Source organism: Taeniopygia guttata, chromosome 26 (assembly GCF_048771995.1).
Source record: "Taeniopygia guttata chromosome 26, bTaeGut7.mat, whole genome shotgun sequence".
NCBI lineage: Eukaryota > Metazoa > Chordata > Aves > Passeriformes > Estrildidae > Taeniopygia > Taeniopygia guttata.
Genome location: NC_133051.1, coordinates 4066935 through 4092615, shown reverse-complemented (window position 1 = coordinate 4092615; position 25681 = coordinate 4066935). Strand labels below are relative to the sequence as shown.

Genomic DNA, 25681 nt, shown 5'->3' with positions numbered 1-25681 from the left:
GACATAACATTTGGGAACTGGAGCTTGAGCTTGGTTCTCCAAGAGCACAGTGTGGGGTGGTCCTCAAGGAGACCAACAGGACTGCCAGGGAAGCACCAGTAACAGAGGTAAAATCTGTATGCTAAACAACCCTCACTTGGATTAAACAACCCCAAATGCATTTTTTCAGAGTAGTCCTTGGACAGTTCAAGCAAATCTTCCACAAGTGAATTTGCCTGGGATCTCCTTTCCTTACCCTCACTGCTGTGCCCCTTCCACCCTCCCTTCTCCATCAGAGGAGAACACTGGTGTTTCACAGCACCTGGAGCCTGAATATTTAACACCAAAACAAACACAAAAGATTTGGGGTAGTCTGGAGCTCCAGAGCCATGTGCACACAGGCGCAACAGTAATCAGAGAGGAGCACTGAGCAGCTCTTGTATCAAAACTATTATCCAAATTGCTTAAATAGTGAATAACATCCCAGGGGAATTCTGCAAGTCTGGTAAAACTGCTCCTGAAAATTTCCATTGTGGGAAATTCCCCCATGCAGAGCCATCATTGTACAGCAGGAGGGAAATCCAGCATGACCCCAACATGGCACCAATAGCTTGAAAACTCTTACAGCTTTACAGCAATGTGCTACTGTGCTAAAAAAACCACAGTCACAGCAGAGCAGCTGTGGGCTTCTCTGTGAAAGAAATTGTAAATTAGGCGCTGAGTTTCTGTTGATTTTCCAGCTGGCAGAAGGGAGAAACAGAGCTGCTAAAAGACTCAAGGTCACACACAAATTCCATGTCTCATTTAGAGTTAGCTGACTCCTGGCTGTCAGCCCCTTTGGTTTAAGTCACTAAAGCTCTGGATTTGAACTTCAGCACAGCCATCACATACACAAGAGGGAAACAATGTTAGCTTGCTGTGAGATGTGTTTATCACTACCATAATTAATGCCAAGGAGAGGCTGTCCAGAACTAAGTCATCCTGCACACACTGAATTTCATCAAGGAGCACTGGATACACAACCCTCCCCTGACAGGTGACGGGACCAACCTCAGTACCTCAGATTCAGAGACACTACATTTCTATTCACATGTGCTGTGTTAGATCCCTGTTCTTGGGCACGGTACAGGCACAGACAGCTCATCACTCAATTATAAGTTCTAATGACTGAATACAAATCAGAAACATGAAGTACAATAAATGCTTGAGCTTGATATGAAACAGCTCTTTGACATCAAGTCATGTCACTTAAAATTATAAAACTTGGGATCAAGATAGATGAACACTTCCAGAATGGATTCTAACACAGGCAATAGAGTAAGCTTGTGTGTTGGTTACACACAGCCTGGCTTTTGGTAGCAGGTAGGCCACAGAGGTGGGTTCTGTGAGAAGCTGCTGGAAGCTTCTACCATGTCTGGCAGAGCCAATCCCTGATGGCTCTGAAGATGGACATGCTGCTGGCCAAAGCTGGGCCAATTACAGAGGCTGGTGACACCTCTGTGACAGCAGATTTAAGAAGAAAATAAAAACAAAGTAGGCATGCACAGTTTTTCTTCTTGTCAGAGAAGAGGAGGTGAGAACATGTGAGGGAAATAATATGGAGACACCAAGAAGAATGAGGGGGAGGAGGTACTCCAGGCACCAGAGCCAAGATTCCTCTGCAGGCTGTGGTGATGACCATGGTGAAGCAGCTGTGCCCCTGCAGCCCATGGGGATCCACAGGGGATGCAGAGATCCACCTACAGCCCATGGGATCCATGGGGGATGTAGAGATCCCCCACAGTCCATGGGGATCCACAGGGATGCAGAGATCCACCTACAGCCCATGGGGATCCACAGGGATGCAGAGATCCCCCACAGTCCATGGGATCCATGGGGGATGCAGAGATCCACCTACAGCCCATGGGGATCCACAGGGGATGAGAGATCCACCACAGTCCATGGGATCCATGGGGGATGTAGAGATCCACCACAGTCCATGGGGATCCACAGGGATGCAGAGATCCACCTACAGCCCATGGGGATCCATGGGGGATGCAGAGATCCCCCACAGCCCATGGGGGAGGTGATCACGCTGCAGTGAGTGGATGCCTGGAGGATGCTGTGATCCAGCAGAAGACCCACTGGAGAGAGGGGACTCTGTTTCCAGGCTAAAGCAGCCTGTCCGTGGAGGACTGCACCCCATGGGAAAAGAGACCCATGCTGGAGAGGTTTTGGGAGGACTGTGAGCCTGTGGAGGAATTCATGTTGCAGCAGTTTTGGGAGGATTGCTGCTTGTGAGAGTGAACTCACACTGGAGAATTTCACAGAGAACTGTCTCCCGTGGGAGGGACCCCACAGTCTCACAGGGAAAGGACTCCTCTCCCAAAAGAAAATCTTGGTGATGGACTGACCCAAACCCCCAAGCCCTGTTTCCCTGTGCTGTCAGTGGGAAGGACAGAGGGCCTGGGGGTAAAAGGTGTTTTAAAGGGTTTTTTTTTACTTCTCAGTATCTTCCTCTGATTCTATTAGCAAGAAATTCACTTTGCAACTTTAAGCTGAGCCTGTTTTGCCTTTGAAGGGTTTTCTCTGGGCCTTATCTCAACTCATGAAGCCTTTGTTAATTTTTTTTCTCCTCTGACCATCTGTGGGAGGGGAGGGTGAGCAAGCGACTCCTGCGGGTGCCGGTATGGGGGAGTGTCAAACCACGACACGTTGTAAAGACTATTTACAAGAGCATGTAGTAACAACACAAAGAGGAATAGATTCACATGGACAGAGGGCAGGGTTAGATTAGATATGAGGTAAAAATTCCTCCCTGTGAGGGTGGGGAGGCCCTGGCACAGGGTGCCCAGAGCAGCTGTGGCTGCCCCATCCCTGGAAGTATCCAAGGCCAGAATGGATGGGGCTTGGAGCAACCTGGTATAGATGAAGGTGTCCCTACCTGTTGGAACTCAAAATGTCCCTCAGACATTTCTGGAGGTTCCAAGCCCTGGTTGGAGGCATTTGAGACCTTGGCAGGCAGCTGGAAACAGCTGTGATTTTGAGTTTGAGCCATGGAATGATTTACCAGCTTTGAAAGTGGAACAAGCAGTCACAAAAGTTTAGATATTATAGTAGAAGTAGTTACAAAGTAGAGGGGAGAGTTTTTTAGTATTGTACAGGGGTATTTTAACACCTGTACAGGGGGGTTTTTACTTTGTACCTGGGGGTCAGAAGTTTTAAGATGGAGGAATGTAGGCTGGTCCTGTTCCTCCTCTTTTTTCTTCCTTACCTCCATGTTCTTAATGATGTTGGCACTTATGGATTGGTTTAGAGTAGAAAAGCACCATTTATTATAGGTAGTAGGTATTGGGGAAAAACTGTAAACATATAACACGTAATATATCATATAAAAGACAGCAGCAGCCCTGGGCGGGGGAGAGAAGAAGAAGACACCAGGCAGTGCGGGTGTCAGGGGTGTGTGTGCCTCTGCCTGAGCTGTGAGCAAACCACAGTAGCCAGAGAAGACAATCTTTTAGATAACTTGCAATAAACTGCCTTGAGACCGAACAACAAGAGGCTGCAGAGTTTTTCTTTGGAAGCACGGGTTGGAGGAGAGACTTTACCACCGCACGGAACCCCTGAACCAGACCGGGGTTCCAACACCTACCCAAGGCAGGGGGTGGAACAAGATGAGCTTTAAGGTTCCTCCCAGCCCAATCCAGTCAGGGATTCCATGAGCTCTATGTTCATGGGCAGCTCCAGCCACACATAAAGAGCAGAGAAGAAAGCTTTATTGGTGTAAAGCCTAATTTGACATTAACTGCAATAATATTAATGTTTTTTACCAGGAAATGCTACACTGGGCAGGCTTATGTACATGTTAGTGCCAGGACAGCAGAGCTGTCAGGTGCTGGAATCCCTCTGTCACTGCAGGAGCAGTACCATGATGGGGCAGAGGACAGTGAGACAGGGGTGGACACTGCATTTTCCCACAAGACTGTGAGAATGGTCATGTTTGTGACTGTCATGCAGTATGTGTTGTCACTTTGTATGTCAACATTATACTTTTATCCCCTACTACTGTTTAACTTGCTAGTCCTGAAACTATTACTCTAACAGTGAAAACCAGACCTTGTGATTAGAAAAATTAGAGACCTCCTAATTTATGCCTCATTCTCTAAAAAGCTTTCATTACTCCAAAAAGGCCTGGAGGTATGAAAGGCAACCCTCCTGTCCCTGTGTATTTCTGGGTGAACCACTGTGGTCGTACACATAAAACCACAGAGCCTTTTGAGAAACAAGAGCCTGAAAATCTCAGTATGGAACAAATTTCTCTGAAAGTAAAGCAAAATGTCTTCAGCCTTAATTTCATGCATCAACCCTGGGAGGAGCTCCTACCTCATGACTTCAGAATATCCCTTGGCTGCAGCAACATGAAGAGCTGTGGCTCCTGTCCGTGGCTGCTTTATATCCTCAATTCTCCCACTGTTCAGCCACTGCCGAGCATCCTGGAGCATTTGCTGCTCCTCTTCTTTCCTTGACAGCTCTAGGTCTACACCTAAGGGGGTGAAGTACAGAACAATAAACAAACAAGAGATGAAAGCTCTGAAGTACTTGTTACACTTAACCTATGCTGCATTTGATATAAAATATTAGTAAACTATTTCTGATCTTCCACAAAACAATCAGCAAAAACCTCTTCTGTGTCATTGACAGAAACTTCAAAAACTGCCTGAGTTAAAATTTTTGAAAGCTGGGCCAGTGTTTGCAACCCAGTCCAATTAACTAAAAGCTCAGGTGTGCATTAAGGGTAGAAGGATTGAGTTCTACACAGGTTGTGTCCCAGACTGAAATAATAAAAGTAATGAACAACAGCTTAACTGACTCAATTGACTTGTATTGATGGTATAATCTCAGACAGGGAAGGTCTGAGGACCCTCAGATGTCTCCTGCAAGAGCATGGTGAAGCCAGCTCTGTGCTCACTCCATATTCAGGACTCTGCATAGGACACACACAGGAATCTGCACTGCTCCAGAGGCATTCATGACAGGCATGCTGAGAGAAGTACTGAGTTAGTCCACCGAGCAGCAAACCCTCAGATTCTGACAAAACACAATTTGAAATAATTTTGGCATTAGAAGGCCAGAAGAAATCTATGCTGATGGCCCAAGTGACTGCTTTGGGCCAGTGGAGATGTGGAGAGGCAGGGGGATGATGTGGAGAGGGAAGTGTGTCTGGCTGACAGACTGTGTCAACTGTCATTAAACAAATGAGAGGAAAACCAACTTTGACTTGTTTTCCTAAGTGGAGTTTTCACAGTAATGAGATCATAGAAGGACAATGTATCAATCACAGGTATTGATACCGATCCAAACAAGATTAATCAGAGTAGAACTCTCTGACTCAGGAAAACATACAAATTAGAAGATGACAAATCTCAAAGATCAAGAAGGATCCTGAAGAGCAAGTGTCCCTACGGATTAATACTTTCAGTATAAGAATGATATGATTGCCAATTAAATTATGGGGCATTACATTTAAAATAGAACCAAGGAAAACATTTAACTCAGAGTCTGAGCTATGAGACCCACTGTTGCAGGATTTTGCAAAGATCAGAAATAAACTGGCTACAGACCAAGGACTAGACAAGTTTGTAGCTATTACACACAATTCCTGAACATGTTGGAGTTCCCAAGGAGGGCTGCATGAGCTCAGGAAACAGAAGGCCACAGGGCATTCACAAATACACAGAAAGCCAATTTGGCTCAGGAATTTCTGAAGGCATAGTGGCTGGAGGCTGGGAGGGCAATTGTACACACTAGACCTGTTGTTACAGTCTGCAGCAGGCATCTGCTCACAGCCCCTGCTGAGGACAGGCTGCGGAGCTGGACAGATGCTTATTTAAAGTTCAACCCCATTTCCTCCAGCAATATGATCCTTTAAACTGTGAGATGGGAATCTTCATGTGGAGACAGATGGTTGTTTCAGGGTATCTTAGCAGGATGCCACTAATGTGGCGAGGCAATGCAAGCAGAATCCCAATAAGTGTCAGGCAAAATACCTGCAGGTAAGGCAGAACCACTGCCTCAGTGTCCTGTAAGGTTTCAACCACATTACTGTCATTTACAGAACCTGAAGGTGCATAAGTCCATGGAACCTGGTGAGATGCATCCATGGGTCCCAAGGGAGGTGGTAAAGGAAGTATTTAAGTCACTCTTGTATTTGAGAAGTTGTGGCAGTCTGGTGAACTTCTCACGGACTGCAAAATGGCAAACATAAACCCCATTTTTAAACAGAGACAAGAGAAGGACCTGAGGCACTACAGGTGAATTGGCCTCTCCTCTGTGCACAGCAAGATCGTGGAGCAGATCCTCCTGGAAACTATGCTAAGGCCCATGGAAAATAAGGAGGTGATTGGGGACAGCCAGCCTGGCTTCTCTGAGGGCAAGCTGTGCCTGACAAATTTGGTGGCCCAGGAACATTAATACAGGTGACAAAGCACTGAGGGACTGATTCCTTCTTAACTATACCTTAAAAAGTAAAGTCACCACCATGTGTCAAAATGTATCTGATAGAGGGACTGGATTCAATCCAGCATGCAAACAACTCCCCCAAACCTGCAGGAATAAAATAATCCAGACCAGAGTCTTTGGGGGTCTGTAGCTCAAACACACACTCCAAGGAGGATAACTTCAAAGCAAGATGAACCAGCTCAGACATGAATGCAGTTGAACTTTGACTGTGTCCAAGGATAGAAGCTCCAGGAATTCCTTGGGTTCCTTTTCCAACATTGTTGAATAAATTCATAGACATGATTTAAACTTCTCACACACACACGCAGGCATTCAACCACTCCCAAATGAATTCCATGAGTATGAAGAAAATTTTAGACTGACAAAGCATTCTTTTATTTTAACATCAGTCCAAAACTATTCTTCAGCCAGGGATATTTGTGCAGGGACAGCCTGGAGAGCAGCCCCTCAGTGAAGCACACCTGATGAGAAAGTGGATATGGCAGAAGAAATCTAGGGAAAGATCAGGATAAAGTATGTCACTCTGGGCCTGGACTATTAATTTCCTGGTCCCTGCCTTTGGCAGTCCTGTAAATCTCACCTCGGTTTTATCAAGCCTTAGTGAAACAAGACCTTTCATTGATATCAGAGGTCAGAATTAAATCTCACTTTAAAAGTAACTAGATCTGATGAATCAGATTTCAGGATTACGGTGCCTTGCTTTGAAGAATCCCAAGGACAGACATGATAAACCTCCTGCATCTGCTCCACTGTCCTGATAGCAAAGCAAAATTTGCCTGCTGCTTCCTGAGCCAGATCTCAGATCTCTTCACCAACAGACAGCAAGGCAGCAGAATTCTCACACAGAAACTCCTAGAGGTCCCAACTCTCACATATTCAAGCCGTTCCTTTACCTTGTTTCTTGACTTGCTCCAGAAGCAGGTCCTTCATGGCCGCCTCCTCCGCGATGTCGGACGGGACCTCCCCCTCGCTGTTCACAGCAGCCACGTTGGCCCCATGGCTGATCAGATACCTGCACCAAGGACACCCAGGCCAGCACGTCACACCTCCTGTGCCTGGCTTCAGAGCAAGGACACAGCATCAAACAGCACCACAAAGTATTTCCCTTCCTCATGCAAGTTCAATTACTAAATGAGGACCTTATTCTTAGCCAATTTCTAGATTAAAAATCTTCATTGTAAATGCAAGGTCCTTGCTCAGGGGTTCACAGCTTTTCTTTCTCCACAGTTACTTAAATACCCCTGTTATTGCATGAATCTAGTTGACTATCCTTTTGGGTTTTTTTTTAAGAAAAAGAAATGTTACTAATTTTAAAAAAAGCTTTATCAAGGATTATCAATTTTTAAATTTATCCTCTTATAACTTTACGAAAAGTTCATTGAAGAACAACAGACATCTTCTTTGGTTTGCAGACATCTTTTAATCAGCAGAATTTTGAGAAGTAAGAGAAGTATCTGTTTAAACATACAAATATAGGAGGGTGAGGTTGCCTGGTTTTATAATTTATTTTCAATGCATTTAAGAAATAGTTATCTTAATTCAAATTTTGGAAACTTTCTGGTAGCTGTGGTGGACTAAATATATAAATATATAAGCACAGTATGACTAGTAAAGAATAAAGGGTTTGTGTTCAGCCTGGAGAAAAGGAGGCTCAGAGGGAATCTTCTCACTCTCCACAACTCCCTGACAGGAGGGTGCAGTCAGGTAGTGGTCAGGAAACAAGGAACAGGACAAGAGGAAATGACCTCAAGCAGCACCAGGGGAGGTTCAGGTTGGAGATTAGGGGACATTTCTTTGCTACCCAGGGCAGTCATGGAATCACTATCCCTGGAACTGTCCAAAAAATGAGTGGATGTGACACTTGAGGTTTAGTGGCAAACGTATTGGTGGTGGTGGATTGACAGCTGAACGTGAAAGTCCCCATTTAAAGCCACTTAACCACAGCACTGCTCACACCAGTCTGTAGTAAGGAAATGTACTCACAGAATCCCAGCCTGGTTTGTGTTGGAAGGGACCTTAAAGCCCATCCAGTCCTACTCTTGCCATGGGCAGGGTCACCTTCCACCAGACCAGGCTGCTCCAAGCCCTGTCCAACCTGGCTTTGGACAATTCTGGGCAAGGGGCAGCCACAGCTTCTCTGGGAAAACTGTGCCAGGGCCTCACCACCCTCACAGGGAGCAGCCCCTTCACTACAAATTGCTGTATCAGCTGACCCATTTTCCTTTTTGTTGGCATTTTAGCTAAAGTATCAAATGAATCATAAGATAGTCTAATGGCAGCAGCAAAAGGCAACCAGTTGAAGGCTTCACCTTAATCCTCAGAAGTTCAGAATTCATTACCAAGAGAAAAGCACCTATTTTCAGCATTGCTTTCCAAAGCATTGTAAAAGGCTTAGAGTATTCATCACCTGTGTACCTGCTCTGAACAGAAAGGCACAGGGAAGTATTATAAATTCCCAGAATAGCCCCAGACTCACTCACTCTGCTATGTTCAGGTAGCCACACGATGCCACTGCATGAAGAGGGGTCCAGCCCTCGTTGTCTTGCTGGTTCACATTGGCTCCATTTTCTACCAGGAACTTCACCATGTCCAGGTTCTCATCAATACAGGCCTGAGGGGGGATGGGAGGAGATGTCCAGGGTGTGGAAGGATCAAAGGGAAAAGGAAGAGAGAAAAAAAATTGTGTTGGTGTTAAATCAAATGTACAACCTTCATTGGCAGCTTACTGGCAGCAGGCAGTATCTGGGTTGAACTTCCCATGCTGTGAGCAATCACACCTTAAAGCTTAGGGTAACTTCAATTTGTGAATGAAAACAAATTAATTTCAGAACTTTCAAAAACTAATTGTAACTCAGAGTTCCCAGATTGACAACCTCTGAATTTGCTCAAACTTCACTTTTCACTCCTTCCACTCTCCCACACAGCTCCCTCCCCACAGCCGGGATGCTGAAATGATGGATCTGTGGTAGTTTTAGGTACAGCATCAAATCCCTCTAAACAAGGCAAGCTGTGTATTTACTTAGATTATACTGGTCCAAAATGTCAGTGAATAAAGTCTGTAACAGTGAACACAATGAGGCCTCACTAGGGGCAGGGATGAGCAGGGAAAGCAGCAGCTCCAGGAGCCAGACTAAAGCAGCTCAGTTACAGAGGTAATCATTGCAAAAGCAGAGTTCTAGAGAATTAATAACTTCTTTATTCAGCAGCATCTCTTTGTTTTCCTGAGTCTAACACAGGAAGCTCTCCCTGTTTGTTCTACAGCCCCATGAGCTGCTGAAGAGAATGACAGCCCTTGATTAGCTGCTGCAGTCATTCCCGAGTCTGCATTTACAGAGAACTCCCTGCTTTGAAGTTGCCAGAAGAAAACCTAGCTTGATTTTCAAGTCTCAGCAGTTCTGTTGGGTGGAATTCCTCCTTCCTCAAATTCCTGTCTCCAGCACGTTTTCATTACATTTGCAGTTCACTGGAAGCTGCTATTCAAGGATGAGCTGGCAACTTAAAACACACATCCAAATGTGTGTCTCTGCTGGGAAGCAAGGGGTATGACCAGGAGGTGCAATGACTGCTTTTTACTACATGTCCAACCCCAGGCAGAAACACAGCTCCTCATTACTAGAGAGGGAAACAGCTTGTCCAGGATTCCTCCAAAATCCCAACATTTGATACTTTTGCATAGCTTGATGTAGGCATATCTATTGTTTACAGCAATCAAGTGACTCCCAGATGATCCATCTAAAATGAGCAGCACTAACTATCCATCCATTCCTGTCCCAGCAAGGAATTAAAATGAGGAAATCTTCTTGAACCAATATCCACACACCCCAAAAAGAAACAATCCTGGTTATCAACATGTTCTTCTGTGCTGCATTGCTCATGTCAAAGGAGAGGCATGTCCTGGACCAGGACAACCAGCTCTTGCTGTTTTTACTGCAAGGAGAGTTGGACTGGATGATTCTTGTGGAGCTTTTCTGACTCAGGACACTCTAGGATTCTCAGTGCAAATCCCAAACTGCCTGCTTAGGACACAATCACTCCTCCATTTGCTTGGTTCACATGCAGCCATGCACAAGCCCAGCTTTGAAACCTCCAAGGAAGCACATTCCAGATAACTAACTCCTAGTTCAGGTACTTGGCAAACATGAGACAACACAGGAACATCCACAGTACAGGGAAAGGATGACCCAGGAGTAGGCTCAAGTTCCACTGAGCCTGTGCTGGAGTGTCAATGTGTTTCCTGGCCCTGCTTTTGACTGATTTACCTGAATCTTGGCGAGAAAAGCGCAAGCAGAACCCTAGAAATCATTTACTTCAGGGGCTGCTCCAAACACAGAATAGCTAAGCCCAATCTGGACTGGCTCCATCTCCCACCCTCAGGCCCAAAACAGTTTTGTCCTGTAAACCCTGCTCTGAGGGGCTTCTCTTAGATTACTTCACGTAAAACTGGGAGAAAAAAAAAAAAAAAACCCAAAACAATACAAACAAAAAATCTTGGGGACTGAAGAGCATTGCCAAAAGGTTGGAGGAGCTCCAGGTCCAAGCATGATGGGACAGGACATGGTTACATCTAAGTAATGTAGGTGCAAACCAGGTTCTACCACAAGCCTCAGGAGCAAGGGTTTGGTCTTCTTTTAGTTTATCTGGTCCAACCCCCTGTTCAAAGCACGGCTAAATCTTGTTAGATCACACTACTCAGGGCCTGCTACAGTTTAGTATGGTGGGATAGAGACTCTCTGTCCTCGTGCTTCACCATTCTCTCTGTGGGTAATTCTTCTCACAATCTAATCAGGATTTTCCTTGCAACTTGTTCCTTTTGCTGCAGCCTCCAAGTCTCAGCAGGTGATAAGGGCAGGAAACACAAGCCAAATATTCCTCCTGTCCAGGAGAACAGGAGAACTACACTGTGCCCAATATGCAGCCGATTCATTTTAAGACATACGGTAGAAAGGATAAGCATCTGATTTCCATAATCCCACAAACTACACGAACAAATCTATTAATGTCTTCTGTCTGTACCAACACACTGAAATGCAGCAGGAAGGCAAAGAAAATGATGCATGCAGAGGTGGACATGGATCCATAATAATCCCTCTTCAGCTCAAGAAGAAATTCTTTAGGAATTTAAGTCTGATCCTGAAAAACTCAGCTCCAATCTCTGTTTTACTGCCACTCATATTTATTGTGATTTACTTCAAGCTTTCCCCCAACATACTTCAAATAAACTGCACATAATATCTTCCTGATGAGTTACTCACATTTTGACCTGGGAACACCACCAGTGTTGACTTCATCTAAAAGAATATTGCTCTGGAAATAGCCAGGAATAACCAGGAAAGGCTCACCCACGCAGTGCTTTTCTTTTGGGCACAATCCCTTCTGGCTGCCCACAGCACCAGAGCCTCACAGAGGAATTTTATCAGCCAAGGCAGCAAGGTGGATCATGGTTCCTGCCTGTGCACACTCACTACTCTGCTGGGTTTGTTCAAGTGTTAGCTGTAGCTTGAGTGTGAATCTAAATTTAGACTGAAGAATGCCTCTAGAGCGTGAGCTTTGTACATATTGATAGAGAATTTTCTTTACATTGTTTATCAAATACACCCACTACATCTGCATAGCCTGGGAATCAACCAGGCAAAAGCATGGTTCTTGCTCAAGCCACTGGATAAACTGAACTCTACAGCTAAATGCCTGTATAAATGCATAAAAGAGTCCTGTCACTCTTTTAAATTTCTCCCTGTTATTGGCCTTGCTGTTGCGCTGTCCCCAGCCTGCCCGGTTCTGATGGAATGCGTGCTAGAACCAGCAGGATACTGGGATCAATTCCTACCTGTTCCTACACTGAAATCTGCAGTGATTTGCCTCTCCTGGCTCCTGCAGAAAACAGTAGATGATGAGGAGTCAGGGCTCTGTGGGTGCTGACAGCACCAGGGACTCCAATGGGAGCCAGGACCACTTAACACTTGTCTGCACTTACCAGCAAGAAAAAGCCAAGTGCAAAGGGCTCCACATTTATCCTTAATGAAGCAGCAGAATATTCTTTAATATCTAAGAGAAATAACCCTCCTCCTCTTCTGTAGTTCATGAAAAGCTGCTGCTCAATGTATGTGATCAAGGAAAAACTGCTGGTCTACATATGTGATCCAGCCATGGAATACTGCCTGGCAAATACTGATTTTAGTATGAGCTGATGACACACAAAAACAGAACTTAGACACAGTAGAGTGACATGAACGATTTTTTAAGTGACAGGTATGACCATGCCTACTTCAAATACCAAAATACAAGAATTTTTTTGCATTGTTCTATCATTACATGCAACTAATTACATTGGCTGAGATTTGAAAAAGTGAGGTGGAAAAGGAGTTTCCAAAACTGGCATTAGACAAAAAAGTACTGAGAATTACGAGGTCAACAACTTGGAAAATGAGTAAAATTGGTAACTTCTAAAGATCTTCTGAACTTTAAGAACCTTAGAAAGCCTTTAAAAATGTTACAACAGATTAAATGGCAACTTTTAGGGGTTGCAATGTATTTCTGTGTGTACTTGTAAGGCATCAACTGATGTTATCAGGGAATTCATACCTGCACATACATTAATGGCATTAATAGTTTCATACAAGTCATCATTTAACCAAGATACCCAGTAAAGAACAAAATTCTCACAGTTCAGAAGTACTTAGGGCACACATTTGTTCACCTAAAATTTTCGAGAGGCCTGACTGCTGATACCCCTCCAGCACATCTCTATTGTGTGTTTTCTTGTGCAAATCTACCAAAATGAAGCACTGTGAGCCAGCCTGTAGGAAAAACAGCCTTACTGGGGTTCAGGGGTACAGCTCACCTTCAGGCTGAGCCAACTGGGTGACCTGAGGTTACTGGAGGAAGGAGAAGAGGACAAAGAGGAAGTAAAGGGGTAGCTATGTCCTCCTTTAAGTACTACTAATCCTCCAACAGATTTAGGAGAGTGGATAAGTTTAGTAACCCAAGAGGATCTATTGCTATGCAGAGTTCTCCTCTCTTATCTGATCTATCATTCCTCAGGAACATGGTAAGGACCACGACCTTAGGGAGCAGAGTCACAAAGCAGACACCTGCCCTCAGCCCCGAAAGGAAGGGGAGACAGTAAAAAAGAGTTGGTTGAGAAGTAATGTTGCCTTTTTGGCGGGCAGTTTCTTCATGTGAGGAAACACTCTCTCTCTTAAACTGTCCTTGGGATTGGGCATGAAAAAAAAATAGAGGGATAGGCTTAATTCTTTCCATTTCAGGCCTTGCTAACCCTCAGCTGCTTGGTTCACACGTAGGAGAGGCTAAAAGCAAGGTTAACTACAAAGTATAGCAATTTTGTCTTTAAATTTTTAATTCCTTCTTTATCTCTGCCTCTGTACAAGCTCTAACACAACCTTCAGGGTGATGTGATAGGGTGGGAGTACAGGGTGAGTATCTTTCCCTCTCATCGTTGATCTTCAGCAGGCTAATCTCTTGCCACCCCTGTATTTTTCTTGGCAGTTGATAAGCTTCAAGGGCTTCAGGAATGGTACTAATGTATTACAGTTTTAGCAGTCCTTGATGCAAACCACATCCAGTGCCCAGAATTACCCACTCAACACGCAAAGAAAGTTGGCTCATAGGATTTAAATCCCAGGCATCGCTGGGCAAGTCTCCATCTCCAGCTCATGGTGTTCCTCCAGCTCCTGGCAGGAGACCAGCATTTAGCAGTTTTTCCATAGGGAGGAAGTGCTCAGTTTCTAAAATTTGCAGATATGGCATATTAGCTTACCCCCTTTGCAGCGAACAGGTGGAGCCCTTTCCAGCCAGGGACGCTCGCTGCAGATTTGAGTTTTGCCAGGAGCTGTTGCCAAGGCATTCTTCTTCCAAGCATGAAGTTTACATTACAGTAAGGAAACGAGGACACCAGGAAATGGGACAGAGCAACTTGGCTTGTCTGGCAAGGCTTGTCCAGCAACCAGACAAAATCTGATCTTATCCTGAATGAAACCTCATTATTACAATGGTGTTGTGTTTGCTCTTTCCTCTGAGCAGCCAGAATGCACAAGCACCACTGAGCCCTGATGAGTATCTGCTCCAGCGGCCTGCCAAGGGTTTGGTTTGTATATCTCTTGGGCATCCCTTGGTTCTGAGATTGAAGGATCAGGGAGGAAAAGAAGACAGATGGGATGAGACTGAGGGTTCAGAGGACTGGGAATCGAGCTCCAAGAGGTGTGAACAGTGTGACACTGCTCACTTTCTACGGATGCAACATATTTAGCAAAGCCCCAGCCTAGGACTGGTGTTACATTTCACTACATATTAGATACACACATGACAGCAGCAAGGAGAGCATCTAAATCCTCACAAATTCCCAAGAAATTGCTTGGGATCAGCTGAGAGAAAAAGAAAAAAACAAACAAACCTTTTCACTTCCACAAGGAGAAAAGTGGTTACAAACCCAGAACACAGATGCCAGGCAGTAACTGCACATCCACAGCGCTGTCACAGGCACCCACGTGGACGTGGTTGTTTTCTCCACAACCTGCCCAATTGCTGGTGATTTAACATAAATACAAGAATAACATTCAGCACAGCTGTTTGCAGGAAGAACAATTGTCATCAGGATGTCAGTGAGAGCTATTCAGCAGCAGGGCCACGTCCTGCCCTGTGCCTGCACAAGGTGCTGGCCCTGCCAACAGCAACACCTGTAACAGGGGAGAACCTGGCTGGGAGCACAGGGCACTGCTCCCTGCAGCCCCTCTGAGGCAATAGTCAGTTTACAAATAATACGTCACATCTGCCAGTGTCATATGATCATATGGGATAAAGCAGTGTGTAGACACTTGGCATCAGCCAGCCAGGAAACCTGTAATAACTGCTGTGGGCTAACTTTGGCTGTATTTAATTCCCTGGTGCTCCCAATGTGGTTGGTTGGGATTTGAGAGAGAGAAGCCATGCACAAGGAAAACGCAGGAAGGGGAAAGCAGAAAGGGCTGCATGCTTGGCTGCTGTGTTACATGTTTCTACTATGAATACCCTAGTCTTGTGACAGAACCCAATCTTGGTGACTTCTCTGTGCACAGAGTGAAAATCTCATAATCCTGCCGTGTTGGATCCTGGGGTAGCAATCCCCATGGTTCCCACACGGAAATCATACTTGGCAGTTCCACTTGTCACACATAAATGAGATATGCAAACTGCCTGCTCAGGCACATGCTGGCTTTTGAAATGGAGTATGAGCTGCCAGGCTAGGAGAGGCCATGCTTCAGCTCTTCTTGATTACTCCAGGAAATTCCCCTCTCCAGAGCCTCCCAGCACTACGGTACCCCTTGCCCTGTGCAAAATGCTGCTGCTGCTAAATCAGATTGCTAATGAAGACCCCATTATTAATTCTTCTACCAGATTCTCCTCCAATCTAGAAATCAAGTGTTGAACCATGTTTACACACCCAGCCCTTCCCTGACATGGTTTGCTTCCCTCTGTTCCATCACTGATCCAAATTTCTGTAACACTTGAGTTCTCACAGATTCATCCACACAACCACACATCCATCATTCTTGCACTGACCCTTCTCCACATGTGTGCCCAGAAGGCCACTCCATCCTTCCATCTGGTGAAACCACTTAAAATTCAGATGAAGAGACCCTCAGAGCAGGGACCATCTGCTACTGCTTGAAGAGCACCCAGCTCTCAACACACCCCAGTGCCAGTCAGGCACAGAACAGCAACAGACACACCATGGAATCACTGCAGTTGGAAAGCACCTCTGGGGACTCCTAATCTAGTGCCTCTAGTGTCAGCAGGGAATTCTCCTCGCCCTTCTGGGCTGTGGATTTCTGTGTGGATTATCATAAGCATGTGTATATATGTTCATATAAACATACACAGACAGATTTATTCCTTGAAAATCCAGGGAACTTTATAATTGTGGGGAAGGACTAGAAGAACATAGATTTGTGCAGCCATTCTGATCCAGACTTGACTCACCTCCACAGCTTTGATGCTTTGTGTGACCAAACCTCTGGCTTTTGACTCCTAAATGATGCCCTCATGCTGAAAACCTGATGTAGACTCGTTTGACTGACAGAAGCTGCACCACCCAGGAGCTACAAAAAACTCTGCATCAGACATGGGGTGAAAAAAGTTGGTTTTGTTTAAACAAACCAAGGGGAGACAGTACACTCAAATTATTAAAATGTTTACTTTGTGCTAAGCAAAGTCTCAGAGTGAATACAGGCCATCAAAAGCAGTAGTCTACCAAGCAGAATGGTTTCTGAGGTATGTAAGTGCAGTCTGAATTCAGCTCAAGACCACCATAAAAGCACCAGCAGGTTTAAGGCCAGTTCCAGGATTCCTCTTTCCCAGCTATGTGCTCCCACACCTCGCCTCGCACAGGATCATCCCCATTTTCAAAATGTGCCCAAAGAGTGTTGCCTGCCCTAGATGGGTAGGATGTGCCTGTTCTTTCCCACTGCCTGCAGACCAGCACAGACCCAGCAACACCAGGGTGAGCTGAGCCCCACCCTCCAGGACTGACCAGCAGCCACAGGACAACCCTCGAGCCAAGACCTACCAGGTCACTCCTTAACCTGAGCTCTGAGAGGGCTTCTTTACAACAACATTTTCTATAGGACTAGTGTAATGAGACCACTTTGAGAAGCTCTGGCAATGGTTAAAGGGTTCCTGCAAACCAGAGGCCAAAGTTGACACCAGCAGCACCATTAACTGTTACACATTTGGCTGGAAGCACTGGCAGGGCAATTCAGTCATGCTGTCACAGCACAGCCAAAGGAATTAAATGACAAGATTCACTTCTCAACTGTTCTCCTGTCATAAGTTTAAATATATGGAACAAGGTTAGCCAGCAGATAAAGGGAGACCATCTTCCAGCAAATGCAAGGCAAGAGTAAATACGTGATGTCAACACACACCTCAAAACCACAAACAAAGGCAGGGCTGATGACAGCTGAACAGCATCACGGTTAAATCTGGGAGCACAGAGAGAGGAGTTCACAGAAAACAAAGGGGAAAGAGCTCCCAAAATAGCCTGGCAACTGTCAGCACTCGGACTGTCGGCACTGGAAGGTATGACCTTGCCATGGTGTCCCATGATCACAGCTCTGCTCTTAAGGGGCTTCTGTCAGAACCAGCACTGCCCAAAAATTCCACCTCCAACTGATCCCTGTATCTCTGGCAGCACAGATTACACTCACCAGTGATTTGGGGAACAACAAGCAGCTCGTACTGCTGCTCCTGCAAAACCACAGAGCTTTTGCACCTTCTCCTCAGCCTTGGCTTCTGCAAGTCCTCATGCCTTGACACCCTGCACAGGCACTTCTGTACCCCCAGCCCAGCTTTAATAATCTTTATGCTTTAAAATTCTTGGCAAATCTAATTCTGAAACATTAGAACCAGGAGAAAGAGGTAAATTCTATTTTAAAAAGAACAGAGAAAAGGGAGTGAAATGAGATAAAAGATTAATTTTATAGTCTGATTAATTAGATACGGAGGTTCATTTTTTTAACAGAAATTGAGTCATACTTCTCATGTAAGCAGGAAGAGAAATATATGGATTATGTCAGATTTTTCCATTGAAAAAAGCCCCACATACAACGAGAAGTATTCAGCAGTATCCATGTCAGCCATCAAAAGAAACCAACAACAAATCTCACAATGATTAGCACAACAAAAAACCCAGCAGAGCACATGGGAAGAGAGGAATACGTGCAAGGTCATAATTACGCCATGAACGTAGCATTTCCAAGATGAACTAGCAGCATGAAATATCAGGTGGAGGAGTGCTTTGAATAGAAGCCACATTTTGAAACTATTTGAAACTCTCCACACCTTCATATGTTTACTGGGGCCGTCACCTTATTTACAGGAATTAAGATGTAAATACCTGCTGACCTAAAGCAGAGATGGCTTGGCTAAATGTCTGTGGAATTCTTTCCAACTGCCAGGACTCCTGCATGTGCTGCAGTGCTGGTGCCACCAGTGAGTGCTGAAGCATCACACTGCGCTTGTCCCCGCCTGGGCAGGACCTGCCCTCACCCGGGCAGCCCTCGGGATGCCAGAGCTTCCAGCTCGGCTTCTGTGAAGAAACAGGAGCCACTGAGGGAAGGAGAGAGAAGGTCAGCTGGACACTCACACTCTGTGTTACCCAAAGGGGAGGAAAATGGGAAGAAAGATAAATTGCTTTGCTTTTACTCTTGCTAGAATGACAGGCACAGGCACGCAGCATTGCCAGCTCTTTGCCTCTCCTTGAATATTTCTAATGAAAGAGCATTTTGGCAAACCTAGCAAGATCAGCATGGACCACACAGACATCGACTCACTATGCAAAGAGCCCCAGGAACCAGGGAATGGTCACAGCCCCAGGGCTACCAGAGCTCAAAGAGGGTTTGGACAATGCTCTCAGACACAGAGTAAGATTACTAGGATATCTGTGCAGGGTCAGGAGTTAAGATTCCATGATCTCTTCCAACTCAGGACATTTTATGGTCCTATGAACCCCTCCAGCCTCACAGTATTTGTGCTTCCATGTGTCCAGCAACTTGCACTGAATTCTTATCCAAACAGGGCCCAAGACATTGATTTTCCATTTCCACAGTGCTCCTCCTCTGCAGCGGATTGACTGGTTTGTCATTTGCATTTACAGCCCACGACACAGCTCTAAACCAGCACCAGGCCATGTGGGACTGACTTCAAAATTCACTCTAGATCATAATTTTACTCCCTCTTTTTCATCATCATCATCATCCCACTAGTTCAAGCATGATTTTTAATACCCACTCTTTCAACAGCAGAGGCTAATGCTTGGTACCATCTGAGAAGAGCTTGAAATGAGTCCAGGACGTGATCAACTGCCAACACTAAAAATAAAGTCTTTCTGTCACTAAAAAGCAGGGACTGCCAGTTTTCTAATGGTGTGGAACAGCACTGGCTTTTCAAGTCTCACCAGTTTAGTCATTCTGACCAGTAAGTATGTAATTTCTCTCCCCCTCAGCCAGCACTCCCTGGCACTAGATCAAGACAGTCTATATAAAACCTTGCCCTTAAATTACTGAAATTTTCATTCCTGCCCAAAATAACTATGTTTTATAATTAGAAAACTCACAAGCATCTCAATCCTGTGTGAATAATGAAAATTTAGGTACTGCAGATTTGCTTAGCAAAGAAATGGTCAACTAACAATCCTTTGTCCTGACAGGAACTCTATCAGGGGCTACACTGCACTATTTAATGCAGTTCCTAAAGACTGCAGTTTCACAACAGAAGCAAATATAGATATAGTTCTGCCATCATGTCTACAACACAAATATATCTTAAACTTCCAAGATGCAGGCTCCATCAGCTCCAGCCAAACCAAGGTGGTATCCTGCAGCCCAAGGGCTGACACTTGCCCCAGTGCCTTGCAGGGCCACTGGTGGTGACAATGCAGCATGGTATGGCCAATGCCAAATGGGGGCTTTCCTGGTGACTAATGTGGGGTGGGGGGGAAATGTAAAATCACTTTGTGGACCTTTGGAAAGGTGGCTCCACTCACACCAGACCTGCTTGAAGGGCAAGGTGGGGTGGGAAGGCAGGGCCCCTCTGCTCTGGGCAAAGAATCCTATACAGGAAGAGTCTCTCCAGGTCTTCTACCCCAGCAGAGACATGGAAAAACAGCTGCAAATGATTTTAGCTACAACTTGGCAAACTAAAGGTGAGATTTGTGTTGCCTAACTATAGATCTCAAAGGCAGACAGAAAAATCTCTGTGGATCACTCCAGGCTTTCTTTAGTCTCTGCCGTGACAGGATTTTGCAGCAGGCTTTGCTGAAGCCAGGGCTGCCCTCATATACCTAATACCCTGCCAGCAGACCCTCTCCCCCAGCAAGGGCACTGACACTCATTTGATACCCCACTGAACAGATCCAGAAGCTAAACTGGCTCACGGTGGGACCAGACAAGCACTTGCCCTGATATCAAAGGCACATGACAGGAGCAGCGGGAAGGGCAGGACTGAGATAGTCTTAAGCTGCTACATAATGTCTCGCTTATGTCAAGACAGACAGTTCATGCTGCCTACAACCTAGGGAAGAATGGATTTTTCAACACAGAAAGCATTCAAGTCACTCCAGGGCCAGTATTATTTTCACAGAAACCAGCTCTACCTTACAGACATCAAAGTTCATGTACAAGAAGTTTCATGAACTCCTGCAAATGCCAAAAATGCTGAATTAGCACTAAGTGACTAGAAGCCAGTGGCTGTGAGCAGAAACACCTTAACACAATTACAAGTGAAGAGCAAGAGGAGATTGTTGGAGGGATTCATTGTCAGTTTATTCACAAACAGACTGTCAAGGCCTTGGTTTCCATGCACATCCCTGTCTTGCTGTCTTGCAGCCACATCAAGTTTTGTTTCAAGATCTGAATTTTACCTTTGTGGCCAGAAAAAGAAAAGGTGGTATATAAAGAGAAAAACATACAGTCAGTAATTCTATTTATTCATTTTCCTTTCCAGTCTGGCAGCATGCAGGAAAGTTTAAATTTGCTGCTTTGCAGTTATATATTCAGTGGCTAAAACCTCTCTAAGGATCAGTCCATGTGCTCCTAGAGGCAAAAATCATCCCTAGACAGACGTGTGAGCTTGCTTGGGCATCTTCCAGTCCCATGTCACTCAAAATCTTCCCAGTCAAGCAAACAAGAGGCTTTCCTGAGTTTTGCCACTGTTCCTGCCCACACCTGAACAAGAGCCTGGCATCCACCGTGGTTCAACTACCACAGTCACTACTGCTAGCAGGAAAAGACTCCATATCAATCAGAGGACACCGAATTTACTTTGAAGCATAACAATGATGGAGATGACAAATAGGGGGCTGGATAAAGATTGCAAATCCTAGTGCCACCACTGGGATTTCCAACATCACTTACCACAGTGTAGCTTTAAGGAAATGCTTTCTTTTAAATGCTGCTGAAACCTTGATATAATTAGATATTACAGCATAAAAGTTAGGCTAGGTATTTTCCGAAAACAGCAAATGAAACTATCTAAACATAGCAATTTAAGCCTGGACTACAGCTGGCATTTTTAGTGTAGGAGGTAGAGGAGAACACAAGAGTTCGTGGTCCTATGACAGAGTCTGCACGTCCCTTCACAGAATCCCAGACTGGTCTGGATTTGAAGGGAACTTAAAGCTCTGAAGCCCCTCTGCTCTGAAGCCAGGCTGGGAGAGCTGGGAGTGCTCAGCCTGAAGAAAAGGCTCTGGAGAGACCTAAGAGCCTCTTCTAGTGCCTAAATGGCTCCAGGAGAGGCATGGGCAGGGACACCTTCCACCTGCCCAGGTTGCTCCAAATCTCATCCAACCTGGCCTGGAACACTTCCAGGAATGGGGCAGCATGCTCCGGGCAACCTGTGCCAGGGCCTTACCACCCTCACAGCCAAGAATTCCTTCCCAATATCCCATCTATCCCTACCTTCTGGCAGTGGGAAGCCATTCCCCTGTGTCCTGACATTCCAAGCCCTCATTCAAAGTCCCTCTCCAGCTCTCATGGAGCCCCTTTAGGCACTGTAAGGGCCCCTAGAGTCTCTTAGCCTTCTCTTCTCCAGGCTGAACACCACCAGCTCCCCCAGCCTGGCTCCAGAGCAGAGGTAAATTTTTTCAAGAACTCTCAATACTGGAAAAATATGTGTGTTTGAGGATCCAATTTGTATGGGTTTTCAAATGCCAATTACACATTCAGGCAGAGCTCATTTGCACTTGCCTTTATTCACAGGAAAAAAAGAAGAAAAGAAATCAATTGACCCTGTTAGGGCTGCTCAGTCACAGCAAAGTGTCTTTGGGTTATTTTATTCCTGTGGGAAATAAACTAAAGCAAATCTCAGCACAGCCACCTACAGTAACAAAATCCTTCATTGTTGGTTTCTGAGCACATTCCATTCTTGCTGCCATCAGCAGTCCAAAGAAAAGGGCAGGGAACTCCATTCTGGTGATGTCTGTGGAAAAGAGAGGTGGTGGCCAACGTGGCACAGAGAGCACGGAGCTGTTAAAGAAAATGACCTGTGGAATAAGGTCACTGCAGAGGGAGAAGAACTGCTTGATCGCCCTGTGAAACTCTTACAAGGTAGCTGAGTGTGTCAAGGATGTGGCCACGCACTGCTCTTGTCAGAGCATGACATCAGATATCTTGATAGTTTGAAAGATGGACACAACTAAGGTGCCAACTTTCTCCAGTGGCATGAATCACATTTGAAATCTAATCAGAAACTGTGGTCTCTGTGATCTAAGAAATACAGACCTGATACAAATTTTTATATAATATTCCTCAGAGTAACATAAACCCAGTTATTGCCTCAGTGCTGTTCACATGCCCCGCGTGGCTGAGGTCCTGGCAGCCCACTCTGAACTCTGCCTGAGTGCCCCAACAGGACTTCCACAGCGTCACACAGATGGCAGAGGCTGAAGAAAGGTCACAGCCAGAAATGGTGAGAGCAATGAATGCATCCAGTAAAGGGAGGGCTGGCAGCAGAGCAAACTCCCCACCTCTGTAACCACCAGGAGCACCAGCCAGGCAGCTGCCTGGGCTTACAGGTGAACTACAGCTCTTACTCATCCCTGAAGTAAATCAAAACCGGGTGGAAGTCCAGCTGGAGGATGGTGAATTCTGTTTATTGCACTGTGTCTCCTGATCATGAGTCTGCCCTGCAGGTGTGTGGCATAGGAAATCCTCAGGAACAGGGTACTACAACCTGGATGGTGAACAGGAGAATTAAAGAGAGGACAAGGTTTGTCAACAATGCCCAACTGCCACAGGCATGGAACAACCTCTTGTCTGAGTGCATCACCCCAGTCCAGACAAAGCCACCAAGTTAATCAGAGGGATGGAGCACCTCTCCTGTGAGGAAAGGCTGAAGGAATCGGGATTGCTCAGCCTGGAAAAGAGAAGGCTTCAGAGTGACCTAATTGTTGGCTTCCAGTGCCTTACAGGAATTTACAGGAAAGATGGGGCAAGACTATTTACAAGCGCATGTAGTGACAGGACAAGGGAGAATGGGTTCAAATTGAAAGAGGGCAGCTTTAGATTAGATCTAAAAAAAAAATTATTTACTGTGAGGGAGTTGAGGCCCTGGAGCAGGTAGCCCAGGGAAGTTGTGGATGCCCTACCTCTAGGGGTGTTCAAGGCCAGGCTGCATGAAGCTCTGTGGAACCTGGTCTAGGTTGAAGGTGCCCCTGCCCATGGCAGGGGGCTTGGAACTAGGTGGGTCTTCAAGGTCTCCCTCCAACGCAAACAATTCTGTGAATCTATGGTTTCTGCTGAAAAGTAGAGACACAAAAAACATCACACAGGAAGACTTTCAGAGGGATCAAAATGCAGCCCCATCTCTGTGCCAGCTGTGAAAGAAGAGGTCAAAGGAGGAAGCAGTGAAAGGATCCTTGGGAGAGCAATCCTGTGTTTGTCTCATGACTGCAGATCCCCATGACCATGCATGCACCCCTGGTTGCAGGCTGAATTCCCAGCTTGAAGCAAAAGCAAGGCCATGAGAAGGTGGATTTCAGGCACAAATCTGGGCAGGTGGTGATGGCCATGGGATGCAGGTGAGTTCCCTGCTGCAGGCAAGGCAGGTGCACAGGCAGGAGAGGCTCCAGAAACTCAATAGCTTGGAAGAGGAGGTGGACAGCAGGATTGCTTGGGCAGCACCCCTGGAAACCACGTCAGGGCTACATCTATCAGAGCAATGGAATCTTCTGAGCAGGAAGGGACACACAAGGAACATCCAGTCCAACTCCTGGCCCTGCACAGACACCTCAACAATCCCACCCTGTGCATCCCTGAGAGCAGTGTCCACACACTCCTGGAACTGTGGCAGCCTTGGGGCTGGGACAATTCCCTGGGGAGCCTGGGCAGTGCCCAGCACCCTCTGAGGAAAGAATCTTTGCCTGGTATCCAGCCTGACCGTCCTCCGGTGTACCACCAGACAAATGGATAAACAGTAAGTGTGTCACTATATGACTAAGAAGATGCAGATAAAGTCACTGATAAGTGAAGAAACTCTTGGAATGTAGGAAGGGAAAGACTTTACCAAACCCAAGATCCACCAACCTGTTGGGGTCACATTAGTGGATGGTACAATGCAGAAGAGCAGGCGCATAAGAAAATGTCATATTTTGGAAAATATCCACCAAGGCTTTTACAGAGGGAAGTCATGTGATAGGAAGCCACTGGAGTCTTTTGAAAGGTAAATAAACATGAAGACAAGGAGGATGATACATGACATGACTTTTTGGGTTTTCCTGTGCAGAGACAGGGCACGGACTTGGTGACCCTTCTGGGTCCCTTCCAACTCCTGAGATTTTCTAAAGGATTCTCCACAGGCCTCACATTGTGGCTTCTGAAGACACCGACTTGCCCAGGTAAGAAGGAAGATCCTTGCACAATTCAATGTATTTTCCTGATGAGTAGACCAGAATATGGGATAGATCTTGGAGAGCTCTGCAGAAAGCTCTCTCCCAGGGTCTGTGCTACCTAATGTGCTACATAAAGGACCTGGAAGAGAAGGCGATCAGTGAGGTGAAGTTTGCTGGTGAAACGATTCAAGGGTTAGAGCAAAGGACAAATTTGAAGAATCTTACAGTACTGAGCAACTACTGATAAAACAGTAGATGAAATGCAGTGCAGATCACTGCAGAGTGAATCACAGGCACAAAATACACCCAACAAAACATAACAAAATAAAAGGCTCGGAGCTTATTACTGAGTTCAGGGAAAAGCTCTTAGGATTATAACAAATAGCTGTAGGAAAATATCAGCCCCAAGCTCAGAAACCAAAGCATATTCTAGAAATTACTTGGAGCGGAACAAAACAAACCATAAAATATCATTAGGCCTATATATAATGCAACAGATTTTCAGTATCATAAGAAATTTTAGTCTCCACAACTGAAAAAGGTACAAAACACAAATAGGACATGAATGAGAAAAAGCTCAGCTAAAAAAAATTTAAAAAATAAAAAAAAAATTAAAAAAACACCCCAAGAAACAAAACCCACTCCCAAAAAACCCAAATAACTTACTGCATTTTCCAATAGCATTTATTAAGGATTTTTGTGGCATCACACATAAGGATTACACTATTTCTAGGGTACCACATAAATAAACTCCTTGGGGAAAACAAACTGGCTGAAGAAAATTTCAGAAAGATAAAAAGAGAACAAGCTGTAAAAAGCTGGGGAAAC

General features: G+C 45.4%; 1 protein-coding gene across 9 annotated transcripts in view; it reads right to left on the bottom strand.

Annotated features, from left to right (window-relative positions):
- PPP1R12B (protein phosphatase 1 regulatory subunit 12B) overlaps positions 1-25681 on the bottom strand; it is a 133579-nt gene that overhangs the window by 90582 nt on the left and 17316 nt on the right. For all 9 annotated transcript variants that reach the window (XM_030255741.4, XM_072918925.1, XM_072918926.1 and 6 more), the window contains exons 2-4: positions 8958-9088; positions 7371-7489; positions 4342-4501 (exon numbers count right to left, since the gene is read on the bottom strand). In XM_030255741.4, the coding sequence (XP_030111601.4) occupies positions 4342-4501; positions 7371-7489; positions 8958-9088 (410 nt within the window). The remainder of the gene's footprint in view (positions 1-4341; positions 4502-7370; positions 7490-8957; positions 9089-25681) is intronic.